At 32.6% G+C, this 25,446-nt stretch overlaps 1 protein-coding gene across 2 annotated transcripts in view; it reads left to right on the forward strand.

Annotated features, from left to right (window-relative positions):
- Positions 1 to 25,446, forward strand: part of ROCK1 (Rho associated coiled-coil containing protein kinase 1) — a 127,909-nt gene that overhangs the window by 65,784 nt on the left and 36,679 nt on the right. Inside the window, exons 11-18 of one of the 2 annotated variants that reach the window (XM_031946552.1) lie at positions 1,873 to 1,939; positions 4,631 to 4,716; positions 5,570 to 5,618; positions 19,570 to 19,705; positions 20,311 to 20,402; positions 20,532 to 20,778; positions 23,706 to 23,812; positions 25,097 to 25,247. In XM_031946552.1, coding sequence (XP_031802412.1) covers positions 1,873 to 1,939; positions 4,631 to 4,716; positions 5,570 to 5,618; positions 19,570 to 19,705; positions 20,311 to 20,402; positions 20,532 to 20,778; positions 23,706 to 23,812; positions 25,097 to 25,247 — 935 coding nt within the window. Of the gene's footprint in view, positions 1 to 1,872; positions 1,940 to 4,627; positions 4,717 to 5,569; positions 5,619 to 19,569; positions 19,706 to 20,310; positions 20,403 to 20,531; positions 20,779 to 23,705; positions 23,813 to 25,096; positions 25,248 to 25,446 lie in introns of both variants that reach the window. The other variant, XM_031946551.1, reaches the window with a different exon arrangement.

A 25,446-nucleotide genomic window follows, 5' to 3' on the forward strand; every position in this document is an offset into this window, starting at 1 on the left:
AAACTATGACCATCCAAATGAGAATCCAGACCTGTATTAGAGTAGAAAAACCAAAAACCAGTGAACATTTGAAGCTAAGTTACAGATATGGGATGCTTACTCAGGAGAGAAAATAAACCTCTGCTTTGGTGTCAGCTTGAGGTCTTTAATGTTATCCCAGAGATCTATGCTGGTCAGAATTTTTCTCACTGATTTAGATAAGAATGAAGATAATATGCATAAATCTGTTGATAACAAAATCTAGATCATATAGCTAATATATTGGATGATAGACATACACACGCATATATACACACTCTCCCAAGGTTATGTAAGATACACACATCTTGCAGGCAAGCATTTTGTATCTCTTTTGAAATGATAAAATTAGGTTAAATTTGGGCTTCAAATTTCAGGAGTTTTCTTACCTACCCAGTTTTCTGTAACAAGCCCTTTCTGGTATCTAAAAATATCCCTGGTATATAAAAGATCTTTACAAAAATATACATTAAGTGATAAACAAATTACAATAAAAATTACATTTATTGTCTGATTTGATCTGTTATATTTTGTATTTATGTTGTATCGAGCAACATTGTAGATGTTTATACGGTAAAGTTTCCCTATGTTAATCAGACCTACTAACACCATGAAGTTTATTTTTTAAATCTCCTTCTCTCTGAAGTAAAATAGAAGACTGCAAAAGTCAAATACATGCGTAATCAAGTTGAAACAACTTTTACTACTGAATTGTATCAGCACTCAGAAAGTTTGATTGTTTTTCATTTCCTTTATCTTCTGGAATTTCTAACTATTCTATTCTTCTCCAAAAGACTCCATTAAATGGACAAAAGAAGACAAGAGAGAAAAAAAATCATTTTGGAAAAGGGAGGAGGAGAAAACTTATGCTTGTAACTTCTTTACATTTTCCATAACTGTATTTAAAACTTTTTCCCCCACTTGTTAATTCATGAGAGAGGCTGAGGTAAAACTATTTCATAAAATCTTAAGAATTGAAGGAGACTATGCTTAGAAGGCATACTATAAATATCCCATTGTGTATCAGAATGTTGTCTGAATGTCTACTTTACTATTTCCTATGTCCATCTCTCAGAGCTATTCCATCTCTTTATGTATGTCTTTGTCTACTTGAAGTGACATTGTATTATACCAACATTTAGACTTTAACCTTTTGCTTGATTCTTCCAGTCATCCAGAAACTTTTGTTTTATTATTTTTTCCAAAATTTTTGCTATTTTGACTAGTTTGAGGTTAACATTTCAAGTTCCATACCCCTTTCGTCTGCAAAATTATAAGAATAAGTAATAATCGGAAAAACATGGTTTAGTCCTATAAGGTTAATCCAGGAAGTAGTGGAAGGTTAATTTATCTTATTTTGCTGAAGGACCGTAGATTGATAAAGCATTTATTAAGGATTACTATTGTGCTAAGCTCTGGCAATAGAAATCCAAGCATATGAGACGGTCACTGCTTTCAAGGAGCTTATTATTCCATAAGGAAGACAGCATATAAAAGGGAACTGGAATACAGAAGCAACATGTGGTGGCATGTTGAGGGGATGATTGAAAATTGGTATGAAAGCCCATTTCTGGGAAAGATAAAGGTAAAGGTTCAATAATCAGAGCTAGGAGGGTCAGAGGGTAGTGTTCAAAATTGGGATCTGGAAGAAAAAGATTGAGAATGATAGGTCAGGAAGTGAGGAAACTTTGGGGATTCCAGTAAATAGATGTTATTATGTTTTAATTTTTAGTTCTGTATTCTTTTTTGTGTGTTTATATATATCTTTAGCAAATGTGGTAGATTCATTTCTTGATCATTGACACTGGTTTTTAAAATAACATTTAAAACCTTTTTTCCACTCTTCTCCACTAGATATTTATCTGTATCTTCAGCCAATCCTAATGATAATAGAACCACCTCCAATATAGATAAAAGCTTGGTATGTATTTTCTTATGATGATTATTAGTTGACTTCGGTTTGGGGTACAAGTAGGAAGTATTATTTATATGGTTTAAGTATGATTGAATGTGAATAAAGTGTAAATAGTAATTCTTTTTCTTAAGTAGTATTTTTCAGAAGCATCTGATATGTGAATTATATAGTGGAAGGTTCTCCAGTAGTCTGTTACTGTTCCTGCTACATTGGGAGCCTTACAACTCATCAAACTCAATAATAATGTTTATTAACTGGTGAGAAACAAAACATTCTTTCTCAACCATGTTTAATTATGTAATTTTTCCCCTTTTCCTTGGAATTTTTCATCCAAAAAATGAATTAGAATTGACAGGAGTGGTAATCCCCCCCCCCAAAAAAAAAAAAAGGCATCAAAGGTCTAAATCTTGATTTACTGTTAACTCTGTATATAAAATTATCATAAAATTGGAAAAGTCCTTGTAGTTAGAATCTGTATGGTGCAGGGCACCATTTTTCCTTCCACATATAATAGAACATTTAATAACATAGTAATTAGTAACAAAGCAAACTAGAATCTTTCTTTAGGAGGTATAGAATTTAAAATACCTTGCATCTACAGAAGGTAGAATTAGATAGCTACTTTCTCCCTATAAAGTGAAAGGTGTACTATAATTTTAAATGCTTGATGGAGCTGTTTTATCGCTGTTGCCTTCAGCAGTCTTTTTCTCAAATTTACCCTGCTTAATTTGAGCTAGTCACTTCAACTCTCAGCTTCAGTTTTCTTATCTATAGGATGAAGATCATAATAGATAGCTCTTAAACATTGTTATAATTATCAAAGGAGATTTTATATGTGTATATATGCATAAATATTAATTTTTTGCAAACCTTAAAGCAGTATATAAATGTTAACCATAATCTCTCTGATTTATCATAGTTTCTAGTATTTTTTTTCTTCAAGTTATCATGTGTGCACTAACTGATTTTTGTGTTGTATCTGTCTGATAAAATGTAAATTCCTTGAGGGCATAGATAGCTGCTGCAATTTAATTAAAATATTTTTTGAAAGTGAGTTTCAGTTTTTCATACTTGAGAGAATAATAAAATTTTCAAATATTATGATTGTTTTTAATCTAAGTTTTTAGCAAAAGGTATTGTGGCCTTAATGCAAAGCTTGACCAATTCTGGATACCATATTACCAAACTGTCTAGTAGTTTTCAGTGTAATCCTCTCTAAAACTAAAGAGTAATTTTAAATGTTTTTATTGATACTTGTTTTTACATTGCAGTCATTTCAACCAACATATATCCCTTCCCCTCCTACCCAGTGAGCCATGCTTCATAGTCCCCACCCTCCCCCCCAAAAAAAGTTCAGTAAAATTCATCAAAATACCATCACTTGAGTTTGCTATAGCATAGGAAATATTTTATCCCCATACTTCTGTCCCTCTGCAAATAAAGGAGAGAAATGTATTTTTTTCAAGTTGTTAAGAGAATTTTATTTTATACTTCCTGTTCAGTACTTCCTTACAGTAACTGAAAGGAAGACTGTGCCACTACATAATGGATACAGTATTACCTACATAAAGAGATCTTGAGTTTTTTAGTTGTCAGCCCATTTGCTTCCACGTGGGTACTCCTTGGGTCCAGATAGAATAAGTGGAGATTGAAGAAAAAAAGGGAGTGCCTAAGCTTCTTGCCTAGTATGTGGCCCAGGAAGCACCGTAAAATACACACACACACACACACACACACACCCTTACCCCTTTCTGTAGGTTATTTGAATACCCTTGTATACTGTCAGTAGTGTTCCTTGCCATTATCTTTTTTCCTTACATTCATTGAAAGATATAGCAGTTCTTAATTTTTTTAGAGTTATGAACTCCTTTAGAAGTCTGGTGAAACCTTATGGTTTCTTAGAGTTTTTAAAATATTGTTTCATTGCATAAAATATACATTAGGATTACCAAGGAAGTTAATTATATTGAAATAAAATTATCAGAATCTTTTCTAGAAATAAAGTGCACCATTGGACATTGGGCTTAACAGCCCTTTATCTAGTATCTAGATTCAAAGCATTTTGGCAGAGCTTTGTTAAAGGTGATTAAGAATTACATTTTCATACTAACATGTTTAGATCTAAAAACATCATAAAACCAAATGAATTCCTCTGGAACTTATTACATATTGTTGATATAATTGTTAATCTTTAGCTTTTCTAACTACCTTTTTAGTGGGATAATAATTTTTGAATTTTTTTCTTCTCTCAGACAGGAACAAATTTGGTTCCCGATTTAGGTTAACCTGGTCTTTTTATATAATAAATGTATATTTCACTACACGTTACAAAATACATATAATAACTACATTTACTTAAATATCAGTTTTTTAAATTAAAAAACTCATTGGAGTTTTAGAGGTTTCTTGTTTATTGTGCTTTTAATTCCAGCCACTCTTCTACAAATTATTTTTATAAAAACAGCAAAGTTGGAAATTTTATTTGAATTTCAGTTTTTCTGTTTCTCTCAATAACCCTCCAGCAGAACTAAAAACAGTAAAATTTAATAAGTAACAAGCAAAAAAAGAGGCAGAAAAATTGTAATGTAAAAATTAACCTCCAAATGGTATTTACTTTTACAAATGTGGTTCATTATTCCTAGAATACTGGGATTTTTTTGTGAAAAATGAATATTATGTTATTTTTTTTTAAAGCAGGAAAGTTTGCAAAATACAATCTATAAGCTGGAAGAACAATTGCATAATGAAATACAGCTAAAAGATGAAATGGAGCAGAAGTGCAGGTGAGACTGAACTTGAATCTTACAGACTTCAAATTTATATACATGATGCTTATTTCAAAGTCTGTGTTCCTTAAATTAGGGATCATCGAAAGTGTTTATAATCAATTTAAAATTGAAAATGTCTATATAAAAAGTAGAAATTAATATTTATGTGTTTTGGAATTAATGATATATTCTCCCAAAGATTTGAAATATTGTTTCTTTTCCTTAGCATGATCTTTTAAAATGATCCTTCATGAACTACATTGCATGATATACAAGACATTTAATACAGTGTTGCAATTAACTATTCAGTGTTGGTTGGGAGATTGAAGGAGCAAATTTAAAGAAATGGTGTTTTTGTAAAAATGGACAATATCAATTTAAAATTGTGTTTAAATATAATTCTCATGTAGTTGTGCTGTTGAAACACCCTTTTTCTCTATTGTGATTTTCAATGGAATTAATACTTTTCTTTATAATTAAGTTATTATAAATAGTATAATAAAATAGTGTAAATAAAAGAAAGCATGCACACTTAAGAAGACAGAAAATTTTAGGACTTAAAAAAAAAACACTACATAGTCGGAGACTCAGAGACCTTTAAATGTTTCTTGATTGAAATACCATAGATTAAAATAATATTCATGTTTTTGCAGAACAGGATCTTATTGTTAATGTGAAATGCAAAAGTAGTCCTAAAACCTCAATCTTGCCAGTATGGGTTTTCCCTTGCCTAATCTTTAATCAAAGTGATAATGATCAATGAAATAGCCAAAATGTAAATTCCAAGAGTAAACAAAGATGTTGATAATGGGTTTCTATATAATAAAGACGGGATTGTATTTTCATTGTACTCAATTGTGTTTTATAGAACTTCAAACATAAAACTAGACAAGATAATGAAAGAACTGGATGAAGAGGTAAGTTTTAATGTTCTAATTTTCAAAAAATTTTAAATGTGAAAATTTGTTTTGGTATCTTTAGCAACATTTAAGCTAAAGCCTCAAATTGAGATGCTAAATATAAAGGTAGCTTACGATGAAGTTAGAAGTGAAATGTTTAGTGCCATTTTAGTTCCCTGATTACTTTCCTCCCCCGCAATTTTTTTCAAATAAAATCTTTTTCTTCTCCTTTTTTTCTTCTCTTCTGGAAAAAACAAACAAACAAAAACTCATAACAAATTTGTCACAAAGTCAAGAAAAATAAATTCTTCCATTAGCCATGTCCAAAAATGTATTTCTTGCTCTACATATAGAGACTAACTTTTGTCAGAAGATGGGTTGACATTTTTTGTTATTGGTACAATAGAATTATGTTTGGTCATTGTGTTGTATGTTTTCATTTTTAGAATAATTTGAAACTTTAACATATTATATATACATTTCAGTTGAATAATAAATAAACATGGCTACAATTGAGGAAAAAAATCAAAATCATAGATTAGTGAGAGGAGAGAATTTAGAAATGAAAATAAAATAAAATTGAATAATTAAAAAATTTAAAGGAAATGTTTATTAAACACCCCAAAATATATTTGGAAGGGTAGAAACAATAATAAAATACTTTTCATTCTAATGGGAAGAAAAATACACTTGGAATCTTAATGTTCTAAAATGGAATTAAAATAGGACAAACAAATATTAGGGATACTTTCATTCTCTTTTGATGGTCATAAGAGAAGAAATACAGAGAAATTGGTTAAACTGGAAAGAAATTAGGAAGAAGGGAATAGAACTTAACAAATGTCATAGTTGAGATATGCAAAAATAGCATATAAACTTATAAAAAGGGTAGGGAGAGCAGGTATTGTATGAACATCATTTTCATTTTCTTCCCACTCAATTTGGTTGATGATTTAATGGAAATGCTATTGATTTTTATGGATTTATTTTGTATTCTGTAACTTTGCTACAGCTATTATTTCCATTTAAAATTTTTTTGTTTTTACAGTTAGCCTAGTATTAGACTATTCCTACAGTGAAACTAATTTACTTATTCTATTACATCTATAACCTCTTTGCTAATATTTTATTAGAATTTTTGTCTTTATGATTTGAGGAAGTGTTTTCATTTTCTTTGTTTTGACTGTCAAATCTGATCTGATTGTCAAGATCATGTTTGTGTCCTGATAAAAATTTAGTAGCATCTCATCTTTTCCTATTTGGGGGGATTTTTTTTTTTAAATGTGATATTGGAATTGATTGTTTAATGAAAATGATTTATCCAGTTTATTCTTTTTTTTTTCATTACTTATTAGTTCTATTTTCCCCCAGTTGCATGTAAAATAATTTTTTAACCTCAAGAATAAGAGTTTTTAAAAATTGTGCTTCAGTCTGTGTTCAGATATAATTAATTCTCTGGCAATGGATAGCATTTTTCATCATAAGTCCTTCAGACTATTGCTGAGAATAGTAAAGTTATTCATAGCTGATTATATTACAGTTGCTGTTCTTTTGTCCACAGTACATTTCACTTTATATGAGCTCACGAAAGTCTTTCCAGTTTTTTCTGAAAGCATTTTGCTCGTCATTTCTTATATCACAATAGCATTCTGTCATAACATACTGCAGTTTGTTCAAAAACATCAGAAAAAAGCTACTATATTTTTGGACATATGGGGAATTTTCCTTTTTTTTTTTTTTTAAATCTCTTTTGGTGCAAATTAAGGCAACTCTGAGATACCACTACACACCTCTCAGATTAGCTAAGATGACAGAAAAAAAATAACGAATGTTGGAGAGGATGTGGGAAAACTGGGACACTGATGTATTGTTTGTTGAATTGTGAATGAATCCAACTTTCTGAAGAGCAATTTGGAACTATGTTCAAAAAGTTATCAGATTGTGATCCAGCAGACTGTGATCTTACTAATGGGCTTATATCCCAAAAAGATCTTATAGGAGGGAAAGGGACCCACATGTGCAAAAATGTTTGTGGCAGCCCTCTTTGTAGTGGCAAGAAACTGAAAACTGAATGGATGCCCATCAATTGGGGAATGGCTGAATAAATTGTGGTATATGAATGTTATGGAATATTATTTTCTGTAAGAAATGACCTACAGGATGATTTTTTTTTAGAGAGGCCTGAAGACTTAGATGAACTGATGCTAAGTGAAATAAGCAAAACCAAGAGGTCATTATATATATGGCAATCACAAGATTATACGATGATCAACTCTGATGGATGTGGCTCTCTTCAACAAAGAGATAACTCAAACCAGTTCCAATTGTTCAGTAATGAAGAGAATCAGCTACAGCCAGAGAGAGAACTATGGCAATGAGAGTGAACCACAACATAGCATTTCTGTTCTTTGTTATTGTTTGCTTACATATTTCTTTTCCTTCTCAAATTTTTTTTTCCCTTTCTTTCTAGATCTGATTTATCTTGTATAGCAAGATAAGTTTTTCTTGTTCAGGACAGTTTTTCTTGATAATTTCTTGAAAGATGAAGTCTAGGTTCCTTTTTTTCGATTGTGGCTTTCAGATAATCAAATAATTTAAAAATTCTCTCTCCTGGATCTATTCCTTTTCCTCATTTGTTTTTTGTACTTCCTTTTACAACACTCTCACTCTCTTCCCAATTTTTCCTTTTCTTTTATTTTCAAAATCCTTTTTGAGTTCTTCCAATTGAGACCAATTCTTATTTGTTTTTAAGGCTTTGGATGAAGGAGCTTTGACTTTGATATCTTTTTCTGACTGTGTTTTGATCTTCCTTGTCTCCAGAGTAACTTTGTAGCCAGAATATTTTCTATTTTCTGCTCATTTTCCTAACTTATTACTTGACTTTTAGCACTTTGTTAGAGTTCTGTTTCTAAGGTGGAAAGTATTATATTCCAAATTTCAGGGATTTTGTGAAGTTGTTTTTCAGAGATCCTTTTAGGGACCTTTGTAAGTTTTTCAGTTCTTCCAAGGTGGTATTATCTAAGAAGTGTTTTTACTACTCTTCTGGCCTATGCTCTAGTACCGTGGTCCTCAAACTATGGCCCTTGGGCCAGATGCGGCAGCTGAGGACGATTATCCCCCTCACCCAGGGCTATGAAGTTTCTTTATTTAAAGACCCACGAAACAAAGTTTTTGTTTTTACTATAGTCCGGTCCTTCAAAAGTCTGAGGAACAGACAGTAAACTGGCCCCCTATTTAAAAAGTTTGAGGACCCCTGCTCTAGTATTTTAGTGACCACAAGCACTCTTTTCTGCTCTGGAATTGTGAGGAAGGTTCCTGGGATTGTGAGCCTGTAATGTGTCCCAGATCTGAGTATGGGCAAAGCACTTCCAAGGTTGCGAAGAAACCCCAATAATCTCTTTATGACCGGTTGTTAGATCCCCTTACCATCTGTGGGCTGAGACTTCCAGAAGTAGCTGATTGAGAGATTCGTCCCCAGGCCTACTCCTGGTTTGCCCAGGGTGGGGCTGTGCTGGACCTGCAACTCTCATCCTAGTGCTACAAATCTTTCCTGCCAACCTTTTGGTGTCTGTGGCCTGAGAGATCTGGAAATTGTCATCTTTGTCACTGATTCAGTTGATATTTTTCTAATTTGATGGCTGGCATAGCCTGCAGAGGACTATGTTCCCCTCTCACCCTGATGCAATAGCTCTTTCCTTCTGACCTGATAAATTGTTTTCACCCTTTTTTTGTGGGATCTGATGCACTAGAATTTGTTTAGTCATTATTTAAATGGGGCTTGAGTAAGTCCCTGCCTTTACTCTTCCATCTTGGTTCTGCCTCCCCAGTTTGTTCTTTGGAATAAACTATTTAGGCTATTGGTATTTTGAGTTTTGATCTTCAGTTTGCATTTTTGTAAATGTTCATCTATTTTATTTTTTCAAATTTTATTGTTCTTCAGTTGTGTCTGACTCTTGATGACTTCATTTGGGGTTTTCTTGGCAAAGATACTAGAGTGGTTTGCCATTTTCTTCTCTGGTTCATTTTACAGATGAAGAAACTGAAGCAGACAGACTTAAGTGACATTTCTCAAGTCACATAACTAGTAAATGTCTGAGGATAGATTTGAACTTTGGTCTTCCTGACTACAGATTTCGAATTCTTAACTACTGTACCACCTAGCTGTCACTTCATGAAAATTACTGTTTTTTTATTTGTTTTATTGAAATAGTTGACTAAAATGTTCCTAATAAATTCATTTACTGCTTATTTAGGGGATAAAAAGTATAGGTAACCAAAAGGACAACGGAGAGGCACATAGTTGATATGAGAAGAGTATAACTTTTTTTAAATAATGGCTTTTTGTTTTTCCAGATACATGCAAAGATAGTTTTCAACATTTACCCTTGCAAAACCTTGTGTTCCAATTTTTCTCTTTCCTTTTTCCCTCCTCCCCTAGATAGCAAACAAGTCAATATGGGTTAAACATGTGTAGTTTTTCTAAACATATTTCCATATTCATCATGCTGTGCAAGAAAAATAGATCAAAAGGGGGAAAAAAAACAAGCAAACAACAACAACAAAAACGTTTAAAATACTATATGCTTTGATCCATATTCAATCTCCATAGTTATCTCTCTGGATGTGGGTGGCTCTTTCCATGAAAATCTATTGCCTCAAACCACCTCATTGTTGAAAAGAACCAAGTCCATCACAGTTGATCATCACATAATCTTGTTGCTATGTTCAACTCTCTCAATTCTACTCACTTCACTTAGCACTTTATTTTATTTTAAAAAAAGAATAAGAAAGAAGGAAAATGGAACATCAGGGAGAATTCAAAACATATAAAAATAAATTACTAGTTCCAGAAAGGATATATAATAGTAGAAGAAATTATATACACAAGTGTTATCTTTTCTTTACTTCCATATAGGTTGTTCTTTAATTCTTTGCTGTGCACACCTTTATTCTTTTCTTCATCTTTTATTCTCCAAGCAGGTTATAGTTAAGTAAAGATACATTTGTGTGTGTGTGTGTGTGTGTGTGTGTGTATACATATGTATGTGTGTGTGTGTGTATATATATATATATACACACATATGTATATACACACACATATATATACATATATACATAAATGCATATATATATATGTGTGTGTGTATGTATGCGTGTATATATATGTATGTATATGTATATAAATGTGACGACCACGCTAGCACCCAGGATACCTTAGAATCGGCCAGAGTCAGGATAAGCAAAAGTCCTTAGTCTTTGTTCTTGGTCTTTAGGGGTAGAAGTGAAGGGGATCTTCCGCAACCTCCTCCTTCTTCCGGCACTGCAAAAGTGACCCTGGCTAATCTTATTCCACCCCCTAGTCCCTCCTATAATCCTCTGTATACATCAATCATCGAGCCAGCACAGTATAGTGGGAAGGGCCATTTTCCAAGCATATGCCCATAGAGTATATTGTCCAATCGTTAGTTAGCCTCAAGTGCTCCGCTGTCCTTACCTCAGTGCATAGAGTTTCAGCCCTCTACATAACTACACAACACACACACTCTCACCCTCTTTCCTATCCCTGCTAATTCTGTTTTCATTCTTTTCCTTAACTTGTCCCTCTTTAACATGAATCCCTCCCTTATTTTATTCCCCCACCCTTTACTTCCTCTTGTCTATCCCTTCTCCCCCCACACAAGCTGCCCCATTTCTTTATAGATTTTGAAGGATTCTATACCCTTCATGGGGTGTGTGTGTGTGTGTGTGTGTGTGTAATATACCTATTTAAACCATTCCCAATGTGAGTATGTTTTTCAGAATTATGAGCCCTCTTCCTCCTTTAATGCCTCTGTGTCTATTCTTCCTCTGTACCTTATTTGTATAACATTACTACTATTTTTACCTTAACTCTGCCCCATTCTTTCTTTTGAGTTATAACCCTATTGTTGATGGTATACATCTGGTATACATATGATATACATTTCCATGTAAAAAACATAAACAATTTGTGCATGTTAAGTTGATCAATGATCTTTGATATTGGCTCTTACATTTTAAAGTTTTCTGTTGAGTTTGGGTTTGATTGATAGAAAGTCCTGAAAATCTACAAGTTTGTTGAATGTCCATTTTTTCTCATTCAATATTATGGATATTTGCTAGATGTAATGTTTTTGGCCACAAACCTTGTTCTTTTGTTTACTGGTCTATATGATTCCAAGACCTGCAGTTTTTTATTGTGGCTACTTATAAGTCCTATACAATTTTAATTGTAGCTCCAGTTTTTGATTTTTTTTCCTCGTTTCTTGCAAAAATTTTCTCTTTGATTTGGTGATTTTGGAATTTGGTAATAATATTCTGTGTTTTCTACAAAGGATCTCTTTCAGGTGGTGACCAATGGATTTCTTGTATTTCTACTTTGCCTTCATGTTCTATCACTCCAGGATAATTTTTTTTTTTTTTGGATGTTCAAAAATTTTTATTTTTATTATAAATTTATTATAAAATTTTATTATAATAACTTTTTATTGACAGAACCCATGCCAGGATAATTTTTTTTACAACATCCCTTGTATTCACTTGTGTTCCGATTTTATCTCCTTTTGTAGTTGGTAACTTTTTTCATAATCATCTTGTTTTTCTTGGATGTTTTTTATTTATTTTTTTAGTTTTCCTTCATATCTCTCATTTGATTTTTTACATCTTTTTTTGAATTCTCCTATAAATTCTTTCTGGGCAGGGAACCATTTCACATTACTCTTTGTGATAGAAGCTTTTTTTACTTCATTCTTGTCCTCTGAAAATGATTTCCAGTCTTCCTTGTTCCCATAATATGTTTCTGTGGTGGGGTTCTTTTCTCTTTGCCAGTTTTTTTTTTTTTAATGTGAAGTATTAGTGTGAGCACCTCTAATTGTGGGAGTGGGAGTGGGGATGGTGCCTCTGGCTTCAGCTCTCCCCTCTGACTTGGAACTCTAAACCAAGAGTTCCACCCTCCTGCAAGTACCCACAGGCAGCAGCATCCCTGCTGCATTTCTGTACTCACTGGATATTCTGGCTCCTCTCACCAAGGATTGTATCCCTACAGCACATCTGGGCCTGGCATTGCTAATCAGTCGAGGTTCTCAGTATTTCTGGACTCAGACCAGTGACTTCATATACATAGTCCAGGAGGTGAAGTTTCTGTGGTTCCTGCTGAGGCTCTAGGCATACCCAGCTTGCTCCAGGGGTCTCCACTTGGTGTTTCTGTGGATCTAGCCTGCAGTGTTGGCCCTTCATAGTATTCCTGGCCTGATATCTTTCTTTGAATCTTTTTGGATTGTGTCAGTCGGACCCTCTTTCTGCCCCAAGTTTTCTTGATTTTTCACCAGTCTATGTTGGCCCTAAGTTTCAAATTTGTTCTGTTTGTGGGAGAAATATGGAGAACTTGAAATTTACTGACTCATTCCATCATCTTCCCAGAATCCTCCTAATAACCCAGTTCATGCAAGTCTTTCCAAGCTTTATGGAAGTCATCCTGCTTGTCATTTTTTATAGAACAATGATATTCTATTACATTCACATACCATTCAGCCAGTCTCCAATTTATGGATATCCATTCAGTTTCCAGTTCCTTGCCTCTACAAAAAGGGCTGCTACAAACATTTTTGCACATGTGGGTCCTTTCCCCTTTTTTAATGATCTTTCTGGGATCCAGATCTAGCAGAGGCACTTTGGGATCAAAGGGTATGCACAATTTGATAACGCTTTGAGCATAGTTTCACATTGGAAGCATAATATCTTAAGAGCAAAAAAAATCACATAAGAAAAGTGGTATAAAGGATACTTCAGTAGATCTGTATTACTAGAAAAAGGGAGAAGCTATTCTTATACTGAGATCAAGGGATAACTAATAGGATAACTGACCCAACTTCGTCTGTATCTATATGCAGTATCAGAAAATTTAGAGGAAAATTCCCTCATATATATGGTGACTTCCTGTGAAGGATTTATGGGAGAATATAGACATCAATTTCACAGAATATGAAGGAATGAGTGTACTATATTTTTCCAAGTTTGGAGATGTTAAGTTCAAATAACCATCAAAGTAGCAATCAAAATATTAATAACTTGTTTCTAGAGCACTTGTATATTTGCAGAGCACTTATAGATAAACCTGTGAGTTATGTAGTATACATGTTTTTCTAATAGACTGCTTTTAAGAAACACACACACACACAAAGCAATTTTTATGTCCAATTTTTCATGACCCCATTTGAGGTTTTCTTGACAAGAATAGAAAAAACTGAGGCAAACAGGGATAAGTGACTTGTCTGGGATTCTAGGTAGTGTCTTCTTGGCTACAGATTTGGCACACTATCCATTGTACTACCTAGCTACCATTAGTGGCTGTGTATAGTGGGTTTTTTGTACTTGTTCTCTTTTAAAATATTTACTTATCTATTTTAACTTCATTCTCATATTCCAGTGCTGTAAGGTTTTTCTGTTAACATCTGTTGGCCTTATAGATATTTTAAATTGCATATGCCATAAATCTCTTAGACTTAACATGTCCATAATTCCCTTTCAAACTTCCCTTATGTCATCATCTTTTTGGTCACCTAAGTTTGAAATGTCAGCTATTCATTTTTCATTTTCCCTCTTTATCACTCTACATATTATATCATTTACTCATTCTACCTCAAAAATCTCTCATTTCTTTCCTCTTCCTTCCATTCATACTAATACAATATAATTCAGCCTTAATCACCTCACTGTATTGACAAAATCTACATCCATTATTTGATAACTATTGGAAGCTTCATCTTCCAATGCAGACCAATGAATCTTAAAAGTTGCCCAGAGGTACTTTAAGTTTCTACTACTTGCCTCAAGTCACATATTTTAATATGTCTGACCAGCGATTTTGAACCGTTTTCTTCATTCTAGGATAGACCATTTCCTTGTTCACTATACCAAGCTGCCTTTGCCCACTTTCAACCGTTTTTATTCCATGGAAATCTGAGCTTTCTAATAATAACAACATTTTTACAATGCTGAATAAAAGTTCTATTTATCTTTAGTATCTTTATTTATATTTATATTTATTATATATATTATATTTATATTTAGTATCTTTAGTTCTTGTGGTATATCTTTCAAATACATGAGTGAAATACATTTTTATTTCTAAAGGCCAACTATCATTTTTCACAGAAGAAAAAAAAAATTATTTTAGGCTGCTTCTTGTTGACTTTTATTCCACAATTTGGTAGCTGTTCCTGTCCTTACTAGGCCTCAGGGGAGTTGGATAAACATTTCCAGTAACATCAGTTTTCTTCTGATAAAGATTAGAATCAAAAAACTTTTCCTGATTACTCAGAACAGAGGGAATAAGAGAATCTCTTTGAAAAAAATTGGAGTGGGAAAGAAATTTATGATTCGATTCCTAGGACCTGACACATAAAGTCAGTGAGATAATTAATTCTGCATAACCATTCAACTGTTACTGCAAAAAGACATGTATCATAAGGCCTTCCTATTGCCTCTTAATAGTATAAAGTTGAATAAAAATCTTTAGAAGAACAAAAGAAGTAATAAAATATTTTCAGATGACTTCAGAGAGGCCTGGAGAGACTTACATGAACTAATGCTAAGTGAAATGAACAGAACCAAGAGATCGTTGTACACGGCAACAAGATTATACAATGATCAATTCTGAAGTCCGTGGCTCTTTTCAACAATGAGATGGTTGAGGCCAGTTCCAGTGATCTTGTGATGAAGGGAACCATTTACACCCAAAGAGAGGACTGTGGGAACTGAGTGTAGAGCATTTTCACTTTTTTTTTTTTTGTTATTTGCATTTTATTTTCTTTCTCATTTTTTTCTTTTTGATTTGACTTTTCTTTAGCAGCAAGATAAATATGTATGCATATTGCATTTAACATATATATATTTTACTATGTTTAGCGTATATTGGATTACTTGCCATCTAGGAGAGGGGTGGGGGAAAGGGGAAATGGAACACAAGGTTTAAAAGTTGAAAAATTATCCATGCATATGTTTTGAACATATAAAGCTTTAATAAAAATTTTTTTTCGTTTTTAGAAACAAAAATAAGAAGATGCAAAGAATAAAATCATGATGCAAAAATTGAGATAGTAGGATTTGATGGAGAGGAACAATATTGTTTTTAAGCTTTTTTAAAATCAAAAGGCTCATTCAGGAAAAAATGAGTATTTTTAAGAATTTTAATAGTAGTACATTTATCCTACTTACCTCCATGATTTAAGATGTGCAAAATCATGATAATGGGAGCAATGATAAGTTACTTCATCCATTATGCACATTATCCACAGAATAATCAATGCTCTTTGTATTTGCTATTGAGTTGAGGGATGGAGGGGAGACTTACAAAGAAGTTGAGGAGAAGTTAATCCTAAGCAAAACAGTAAAGGTATTTATAGTTTTTAAAAAAATTTTATTAAAGCTTTTCATTTTCAAAACATATGCACAGATAATTTTCAACATTTACCCTTGCAAAACCTTGAATTCCAATTTTTTTTTCCTTTCTTCACACTATGCCCTCCCCTCGATGACAAGTAATCCAGTATGTTAAACATGTTTAATTCTTCTATACATATTTCCACAATTATGCTGCACAAGAAAAATCAGATCAAAAAGGAAAAAAGAAATGAGAAAGAAAACAAAAAGCAAGCAAACAACAAAAAAAATGAAAATACTATGTCTTGATCTATGTTCACTCTCCATAGTCCTCTCTCTGGATGCTGATGGCTTTCTCCATCACAGGTTCATTGAAACTGGCCTGAGTCATCTCATATAGCTCTTTTTTGGTGTGGGAATGAATGGGAACTTAGGAGGATGATCAAAAATTGGTACATGGGTAAACAAGCCCCTTTTCTTATAGGGGTGTGTGTGTGTGTGTGTGTGTGTGTGTGTGTAAAATGTGCATAGATAAATACTTTTCTCCTCTGTCTAGGTCAAAGGAGAATGAGGTTAAGTGTCAGCTGCTCCCTCTATCATCCCGTCTTTCCTAATTTCTACACAGCTCTGGTCTTTTCTTAAGGAATGCTTGCAGATTCTCAGTTTGATTTAAGTTTTACTTTTCTCATTTTTGCTGGTTGAGTTAATGTTTTTGATTACAAGTTTTTATCATTTGTTTTTGAAATAACATTTTCCAAGCCATTCATTCTTTCAGAGAGCTGATTGCTAAATAATGTATAATTCTGATTACTCTTCCTTGACTATTCAATTCCTTTTTTCTGGGCATTTGTGATATTTTCTTCTTTGACCAAGAAGCTCTGGATTTTGGCTTTAATGTTCCTTTCAGTTCCTAGGTGCTTCCCCCCCCCCCCCCCCCCCCCCCCCCCCCGAGATAATTGGGGTTATGACTTGCCCAGGGTCACATAGCTAAGAAGTGTTAAGTGTCTGAGGCCATATTTGAACTCTGGGCCTCCTGACTTCAGGGCTGGTGCTCTATCCACTGCACCACCTAGCTACCTCCCACCACCACCCCCTTTTTTTTTAACATAGTATTCAGCTAGTCCAATGATTTTTTTTTAAGTTTTTATTTTTAAAACATGTTCATAGTTTTCTTTTTTAAAAAAATTTGTTGGATATGCTTTCCAGGTCAGTTGTTTTTGTCATATGATTCAAGTTTTTTAGTCTTTCAAGTTTGTTTTAATAATTCTTGTCACCCTTTGAAGTCATTGGCTTCTGTTTGATCCACACTAATTTTCAGTGGCAGCTAGGTAGTGCAGTGGAGAGGAGAGTACTATGCTTAGCTTAGAATCAGAAAGACTCATTTGCAGAATTCAAATGTAGCCTTAGATACTTCATAGCTCTGTGTCCCTAGGCAAGTCACTTTACCTTGTTTGCCATTGTTCCTCATCTATAAAGTGAGCTGGAGAAGGAAATGGCAAAGCACTCTACTATTTCTGCCAAGAATATCCAATGGAGTCAAGAAGAGTTGGACACAACTGAAATAACTGAACAACAACGGTGTTCATAGAATTTGTTATTTGGGCAAGATTTTGTGCCTCTTTTAATTCCCTTTAAAATTCTTCTGTGGTTCTCATTTATTTTCCTTTTTTTCCCCTGTAGTGTTCAATTTCATTGATTTAAAAAAAAAAACAACAACAGTACATTTTAAAACTTTTTTTTTTAAGCTCTTCATTCCCTTTAGGAATTCTAATCAAATTTGTGCCCAGGCTAATTTTTTTTTTTTTTTTTTGAGGCTTTGATTCTTTTTTTCTGGATTTATGTCTCAAGCATCCCTGTCATTCTTTCAGCCTATTTTCTGACTTTGGACTTGTGTTAGGTCCAGGCTGTATGCATTGATGGGGGGAATATCTGGAGGGCTGGTCTTAATATTGCTTTCTTGAGATATTAAGTTGTGTGTTATTCTAGGGTCTGTGAGGACAGTTCATGCCAGAGCAGAGATCTGAAAGCTGTCAGTGTTCACTAAATGTTCTGATGCAGATTGCTGCCAGTCTTGGTCTGAGCTCTGCAAATTCCTGGCTTGGACTTGGATCTGAGCAACAGCAGACTGTCACTAGGCTCAATCTCTGTCAGCCATCTGGAAAACTGCTGCTTCAGAGTTGACAGTGTAAGCTTTTTTTTGGCCTGAGATTCCTGCCCTTCTGCAGGCTTTTAGAATGGGCTAAAAGCTGGAACTGAGACGCTTTCTGTACAATTGCTGTTTGCTTCTAAATTTGTTCCTTCTCAGTGTACTATTCAGTGCTTTCTACTGTACCTAATCAAAATGCTACCTCCCTGGATCTGTGACCCAGAAAAATAGGCAGAACTACCAATTGGTACTTGATTTCATTGGAATGGCTATGGGGGTGTCTAGTCCGAGATTTTCTTTTGTTCTAGTCCTGGGTCCTTTGCTCCTGGCCAGATCCCATCCCCAGTGTCCTTAGATCTTTCTGTTTCCCTGTACCAATTTTGATTGGAAAAAGTACTTGTTGTGATTTTTTTTTTTCCTTGGATTTTCCCCATCAGGATTCAGTGTGGTGCATTTTCTAGGTCTGTTTAGAAGAGATGAGTCAGGTACAGGAGATTGAAGGAGTTATATACTGTTACATGCATGTTATATACAGCTTCCTGCTACTCAAACATCTTGGCTGTCAGTCTTTCATTCTTTATGCTTCCCAAAACTGCTTGAGGTTCCTCAAGTGCTGTTTGTGAAAGGAATTGGTCTGATTAAAATGATAGTACATCATGAAATATACAAACATGTACATAAGTAGAATGTCTCAATGCATGCACATTTTCAGATGTCAGAAGTTCATTATCAGATTATTCATTAAGACAGTTTACTAGTAGTGATAACTCAGAATATGAAATTGATGAAATATAAAAATTATATTTATTTAATATTTTTCTTCAGATCTTTTTTTGCATGTGAGTTATGAGACAGTGAGTACAGAAAATATAGCAAAAATATAATATAGTTTTCTTTTATTTTGATTTCTGTTCCAATTACCAAGTTTTTGTCTGCTGCTTAGTAATTAGTAAAGACAACTAAGATGCTCTATGAATTAAAATTTAGCAATATTTAGTTCATTTTGTAACAAATTTGAGAAATAAGTTACTAATTTAATTTGCTTTTTTATTCATGTAGTAAATTTGGAATTATTGTCTTGAATAATATGTTTATATATTTTTCATGTTTTTATGTTAACATTATAGGTCTGTTGAGAGCACTAGAATAACTTATATATTTTCATATTCTTTTAAATTCAAGAAAATACAAAAAAAATTAAAAGTTTTCCCTCTATAATGACAGTATTTCCAGCAGGTTTTATTTCTGATTATGAGATTGTTTTGTGAGGAAAATAGGCAGCTCATTGTTACAAAGTTCCGTTTATGCTAAAGAAATAAACAAAAGTAAACTTTTTTCTTTGGCTTCTTAATGTCTTATAATCCTTAACATTTTGAGGTAAGAATAGCAATAAAATAAGAAATCTATTAATACTTATTATTTCAGGGAAATCAAAGAAAAAATTTAGAATCCACAGTGTCTCAGATTGAGAAAGAGAAAATGTTGCTGCAGCACAGAGTTAATGAGTACCAAAGAAAAATAGAACAGGAGAATGAGAAGAGAAGGAATGTTGAAAATGAAGGTAAGTGGCGGTGTGGTTGAAGATCTCTGTCATGAGACTGTTTTAGATGAAGATGTCTATTATAATAAGGTGCTGATTCCAAAAGATGTCCAGTATGAATTAAGTTTACAAAAAAAGTCTGCTCTTTCAGCAAGGAGTGCTTTAGCACAGTGTAGGCAGTTAACAAATAATTGAGAAATTTAACGAAATTGATATATTTCAGTTCTAATTTTTTAAATTTGAGAAAACTATAAGTTTAGGAAGATTTGTGAATGTTAATGATTAAAAATTTAAAAATGATAAAATGTATACCATAGGAGCATAAGTAGGAATTAGCTCTTAGTTTTATACTGTGAAATGAAGATTCTTTGGCCTAAAGACTTGATAGAAGATACTAATGTCGATGAATTTGCAATCTGACTATATTTCCATATCTTTTTTAAGAATTAATATTATTAAATTGGAACAGAAGGTTTGCATAGATTAATGTTGGAAAATTATCTATGCATATGTTTTGAAAATAAAAGGCTTTAATAAAAAATAAAAGTATTAATTTACCTAAAAAAGAATTAACATTATTTTTCTAAGAGAAATTTTAAAATATTATGTTCATTAATTTTTTTTAGTTTCTACATTAAAAGACCAATTGGATGACCTGAAGAAAGTTAGTCAGAATTCTCAGCTTACAAATGAGAAAATGGCACAATTACAGAAGCAAGTAAGGCTTTTTTTTTTTTTTTAAACAATCAGATTTTTTGGGGGGTGAGGGGTGTGTTGTGCTTTTAATTACAGTTTTATGGTTCTGATTGAACTTTAGCCAAAGACCCATTTGTCTTTTTTCTAATAGCTAAAAGAAGCGAATGACTTACTGAGGACAGAATCAGACACAGCAGCAAGATTAAGAAAGAGCCACACAGAATTAAGCAAATCAGTAAGTCAGTTAGAGTCCCTAAACAGAGAATTGCAAGAGCGAAACAGAATTTTAGAGACAACCAAATCACAAGTGGACAAGGATTATTACCAGCTTCAGGCTGCATTAGAAGCTGAAAGAAGAGACCGAAGTCATGGATCGGAGATGATAGGAGATCTTCAAGGTAAAATATTCAAGAAAAGTAATTTGGTGAAACCAGGAGTGTACAGTTTTATTTCTTTAAAAAGTAACAATTCTTTACTTGGTTTATACTTTTTAAATTCACAAAGTGTCTTTGATCTTTATCAGCTTGGAGGAATTCTTGATATTGTAATTCTCTCTACCAATGCAAATTCTAGGTTTTGAAGTAAATTTTAATAAATTTTTAAAAGTTACCTGAAGCACGGGAAGTATAAGTAACCCATTATTCTTATTAGGATATATAAAACCCAAAAGGTAGACAAATGGAAAAATTCATTTCTTTACAGATGAGATCAGGAATTTTGTGATTTCTTAGAATCAGGAGCTACAGTATATCACTAAGGAGTATTCCCCACCTAGGGAATAAGGGAGAATGGCTTTATGCTCTACATTATCTGCGAGAATGAACACGTGCACAGCTAGGTGATACATTGGAGAGAGTAACAGAGCACCAGCCCTGAAGTTAGGAGGACCTGAGTACTTACCACTTCCTAGCTGTGAGACTCTGGGCAAGTCACTTAACCCCAATTGCCTCAGCAAAAAAAAAAAAGAGAAAGAATCTGAATGTTGAAGAATAGTCTTTGTACAAAAAAGCTAATATTTGGAAAGGGTTGATAGTAAAGTATTAATGAAATTCTGTGTGAATTTACAGGGACAAAGGAATGTGAAGACTATAAGTACTAGTGTAGGAATGGAAACCAAACACCATCTATCTCAGATATACCTGACTTTGTTTGACCAAGCTACTTTGTTCTTTTATGGCAGTTATGACCTGGCAGAATAGATAAATATGGCAATAGAGAAACAAAAAAAGTTTGATTTTTAATCATGGTGTAGATGCATAAATAAGCCATAAAAGTTACATTTGGAATTTATTAAACTCTAGTTCTATGGAGAAAGAAGCCAGGGTAAGAAAAGCCAAAATTGGAGCCAAAAATTGGTGTCTTAACTTTTTGCCTGCCAAAATGCCTAACAAAGTGCTGCTTTCTAGCTATTTAATAATTATCAATTTAATTCATGTGATTATAGAAGTAAAAAAAAAAAGTAGGGCATTCCTTACTCTGAAATTATTACAGCAAACAGGATCATTTTCAGGGCTACTGGTTTTAAATGTCCCAAAGTGTAGCAAAAGAAAATCCTATCCACCATTCTATCACAACATGATGTATAATACCTTTAAATTATCACAACAATCATTTATGAGGTAATTTTGTATTATGTTGGAGCTGATCAGAAGTGTTAGCTTTGTGTATCAAAAAAGCCAAGAGTATTCTTTTCTTCCTACTCAATACACCTCTGATTGTTTAGATAACAGAATTTTGAGTATATATGTACATGTTTTTTTGATAATTCAGTTACCCCCAAAGAATAACATACTTTTGTTATGTATGATATGTAATACAAAACTTAGATATAGTCTGTCGACTTTGCTTTTTAGTAGTAGCAATGTGGTAGTAAGAGACATGTTTTTGGAGTCAGAAAAACAAAAAGTTTGTGGGCCATTTCTAAGATTTACTACTAATAAAGAGCTTGACCTTTCTGAACCTTATTTTTCAACCCTACTATCTAGTACACAGAGTTTTAAGGAAATTATTTTATAGACCATAAAATGTATCAATACAAACATATGTTACTAGCTAAAATGTGGCAGGAAGCATTTGAAAATTGGAAAATAAGTAGGATGTTCTTTAAATTAGACAAAGATACCAACAAACTTCATGGTCAACTACAGAAAATAGAACAAAAAAAGTTATTCATGGCATTTAATACTTCCCAGAAGTTTTCTAAAAGGCTTCATAATAGTCCTTAATGGTTACTTACAGGATATCCATGAGATAAATGACCTTGGCATTCTTTCATCATTTTAGTTCTACTTTTAAAAAAGAACTTGATTTTGTGATTGATCAGTTTCCTTTAATAAATACTTATTGATTAATTATAAATCCCTCCAGAGTACATCTCTTTTTATCCAGGGCATATATTGTCCTAATCCTTGTTTTATTCTTTTTCTGTTTAAGTCTAATCTTTAGTTTCTGATTGTAATTTGTTATTTATGGTATCACAACTTCTATTTTTAGAAGTATGTATGTATGAAATAGCTCAGAACAAGATCATTGCATAAAGAGATTCTTAAAGGGACTATTTGTCATTTATGCCCCCAAAATGTAAAATCTGGGAAGAATGGGAAAGATGGAATATAAGTCCCTCCCAGTTGTTAAGAGTATACAAAGGAAACGAGGGAAAACGAGTACCTTTAACATGACTTCATTTTCCTTCTTGGTGTCAACTGTCCCATAACCTTGTAATGAATGTTCTAGACATCTCTTCTTCCTTTCCCCCAAATTATGTTGTAGTATTATATTATATATATATATATATATATATATATATATATATATATATATATATATATATATATATAATATATGTATGTATGTATGTATGTTGTCTTCTCCTACTAGACTGTAAATTCCCAAAGGTAAGGAAGAGTTACTTTTTTTTATGTCCTTAGAATCTAACAAAGTCTGGCACATTGTAGATATTTAATAATTGCTTATTGATTGATTGCTATATATAAAGACTTAATAGTTATAAGGCCCTATATAAATGTGACTTACTGTTTTTATGGGGTTTATAGCTATAACTTGTAGTTAATCTCAGACTAATAGATTCAGAAAAACTATGAGAGAAATTTACCTATAAGAGTAGAAAAGCTATTATGTAATACAATGTTTTAATTTGGTTGATTAAAAAAAAATTACATTCTTAGTGCCTTGCATTTGTCTGTGCATAGATGTACTTAACTTTTACCTGATTAGAGATATTTTCTGCTTCAAATTTATGTGGATGAGGAACAAAGTAACACTTATGATATCTAGAGTATTTTTTCCTTCTTTTTTTTGTTGTTAGCTCGAATTACATCTTTACAAGAAGAAGTGAAACACCTTAAACAAAATCTTGAAAGAGTGGAAGGGGAAAGAAAAGAAGCTCAAGACATGCTTAATCACTCAGAAAAGGTATGGAAGGAAGTATCTCACTTTGTTTTTGGAGAAACATTCCTGGGGAATAATTTTTGATATTACTGTTTTAAGCAGTAGTAACTTGCTAAAATGTAAATATTTAAATCTGTAAAAGGGAAGAATTAAATAATGTGTTGTTTTATATTTTAAATTTACTTAAAGTGTTTTTGCGTCATTTGGAAATATTTTTATTAGTCAAGCTTTTTTTTTTTTTTTTTTTTTTTTTTCATTGATCAAACTTTATTTAGAAAATGTATATAGTTCTAGGGACTTTTTTTTAAAATTTTATTTTATTTTTAATAGCCTTTTATTTACAGGATATATGCATGGGTAACTTTACAGCATTAACAATTGCCAAACCTCTTGTTCCAATTTTTCACCTCTTACCCCCCCACCTCCTCCCCTAGATGGCAGGATGACCAGTAGATGTTAAATATATTAAAATATAAATTAGATACACAATAAGTATACATGACCAAAACGTTATTTTGCTGTACAAAAAGAATCATAGTCAAGCTTTTTAAATGTGACTGGGAAGAAAACATGCTTCAAGTAAAGAATTGATATATATATGTGTATATGTGTGAGAGACAGAGAAGCAGAAGTAAAAATATTTAGGATTTCCTTATCTTGCAAAGTTCATGTTTTTGGTTGTTGTTTCCTAGTTTTCGGCAAAAAGAACAACCAGCTGTTTCATATCTATCTCAGTGCAATGTATATTATGCTTTTGACATGTTTTAACTCTCCTCCCCTCATCAGGATTGTGGGTTCAATAGAATCCGTAGATGTCCAAAAGGGTTTGCCACATATCTATGAGTAGTGGAAGAGAGAAGGAATAGAGAATATAGCTGGTTAAAGTTAGAAGTGTCAGAAATTAGAATTAGGTTTGATTGAGATAATGTGTCTAATGGGTGTGAATCATTTTCCTGTCCCAAGAAGAATAGCAAGTTTTTCATTGATACTTTTTTTTTTTTTTTTGCCAAAACCTATTGAACCACAACAAATTAAATTATGATATTCCCTTGTTTCCAGCTGTGATTCTACTTGATGGTTTTTAAGCCCCTAAGAAACATTTCTGTACACATATAGATGACAATTTCAAAGGACAAAAAAATTACAAAAGTTTATTCAAGGGAAAAATTTTTCCTTGATTTTTGTACAAAGGAAAAAATGTCTAATTAAATATGCCATCAGTATTTTATATCGCTAATGATAAGAATAGTTGATGTTTGAAGTCTGGCAATTTTATATCTACATAGGACTCTTATTTGTGTATTGCAGGAGAAGAATAATTTGGAAATAGATTTAAACTACAAGCTAAAATCATTACAACAAAGATTAGAACAGGAAGTAAATGAGCATAAAGTGACTAAAGCCCGTTTGACTGACAAACATCAATCTATTGAAGAAGCAAAGTCAGTTGCAATGTGTGGTGAGTGTTAATTTCTATAAAATTAGCCTGTTCAGTTCTTAAAAAAAAAACTAATACTTTAAAAATGTATTTTTTTATTTTTATTATATTTTTTGTTTTTCAAACACCTTTTTTCCTGATTATGTTCTATCTCCTACCCAGGCATCTCTCCTAACAAAGAATAAAAAACGAAAGAAAAAAAGCAATTCAGAATAATTAT

The sequence above is a fragment of the Sarcophilus harrisii genome, chromosome 1, assembly GCF_902635505.1.
Source record: "Sarcophilus harrisii chromosome 1, mSarHar1.11, whole genome shotgun sequence".
Lineage (NCBI taxonomy): Eukaryota > Metazoa > Chordata > Mammalia > Dasyuromorphia > Dasyuridae > Sarcophilus > Sarcophilus harrisii.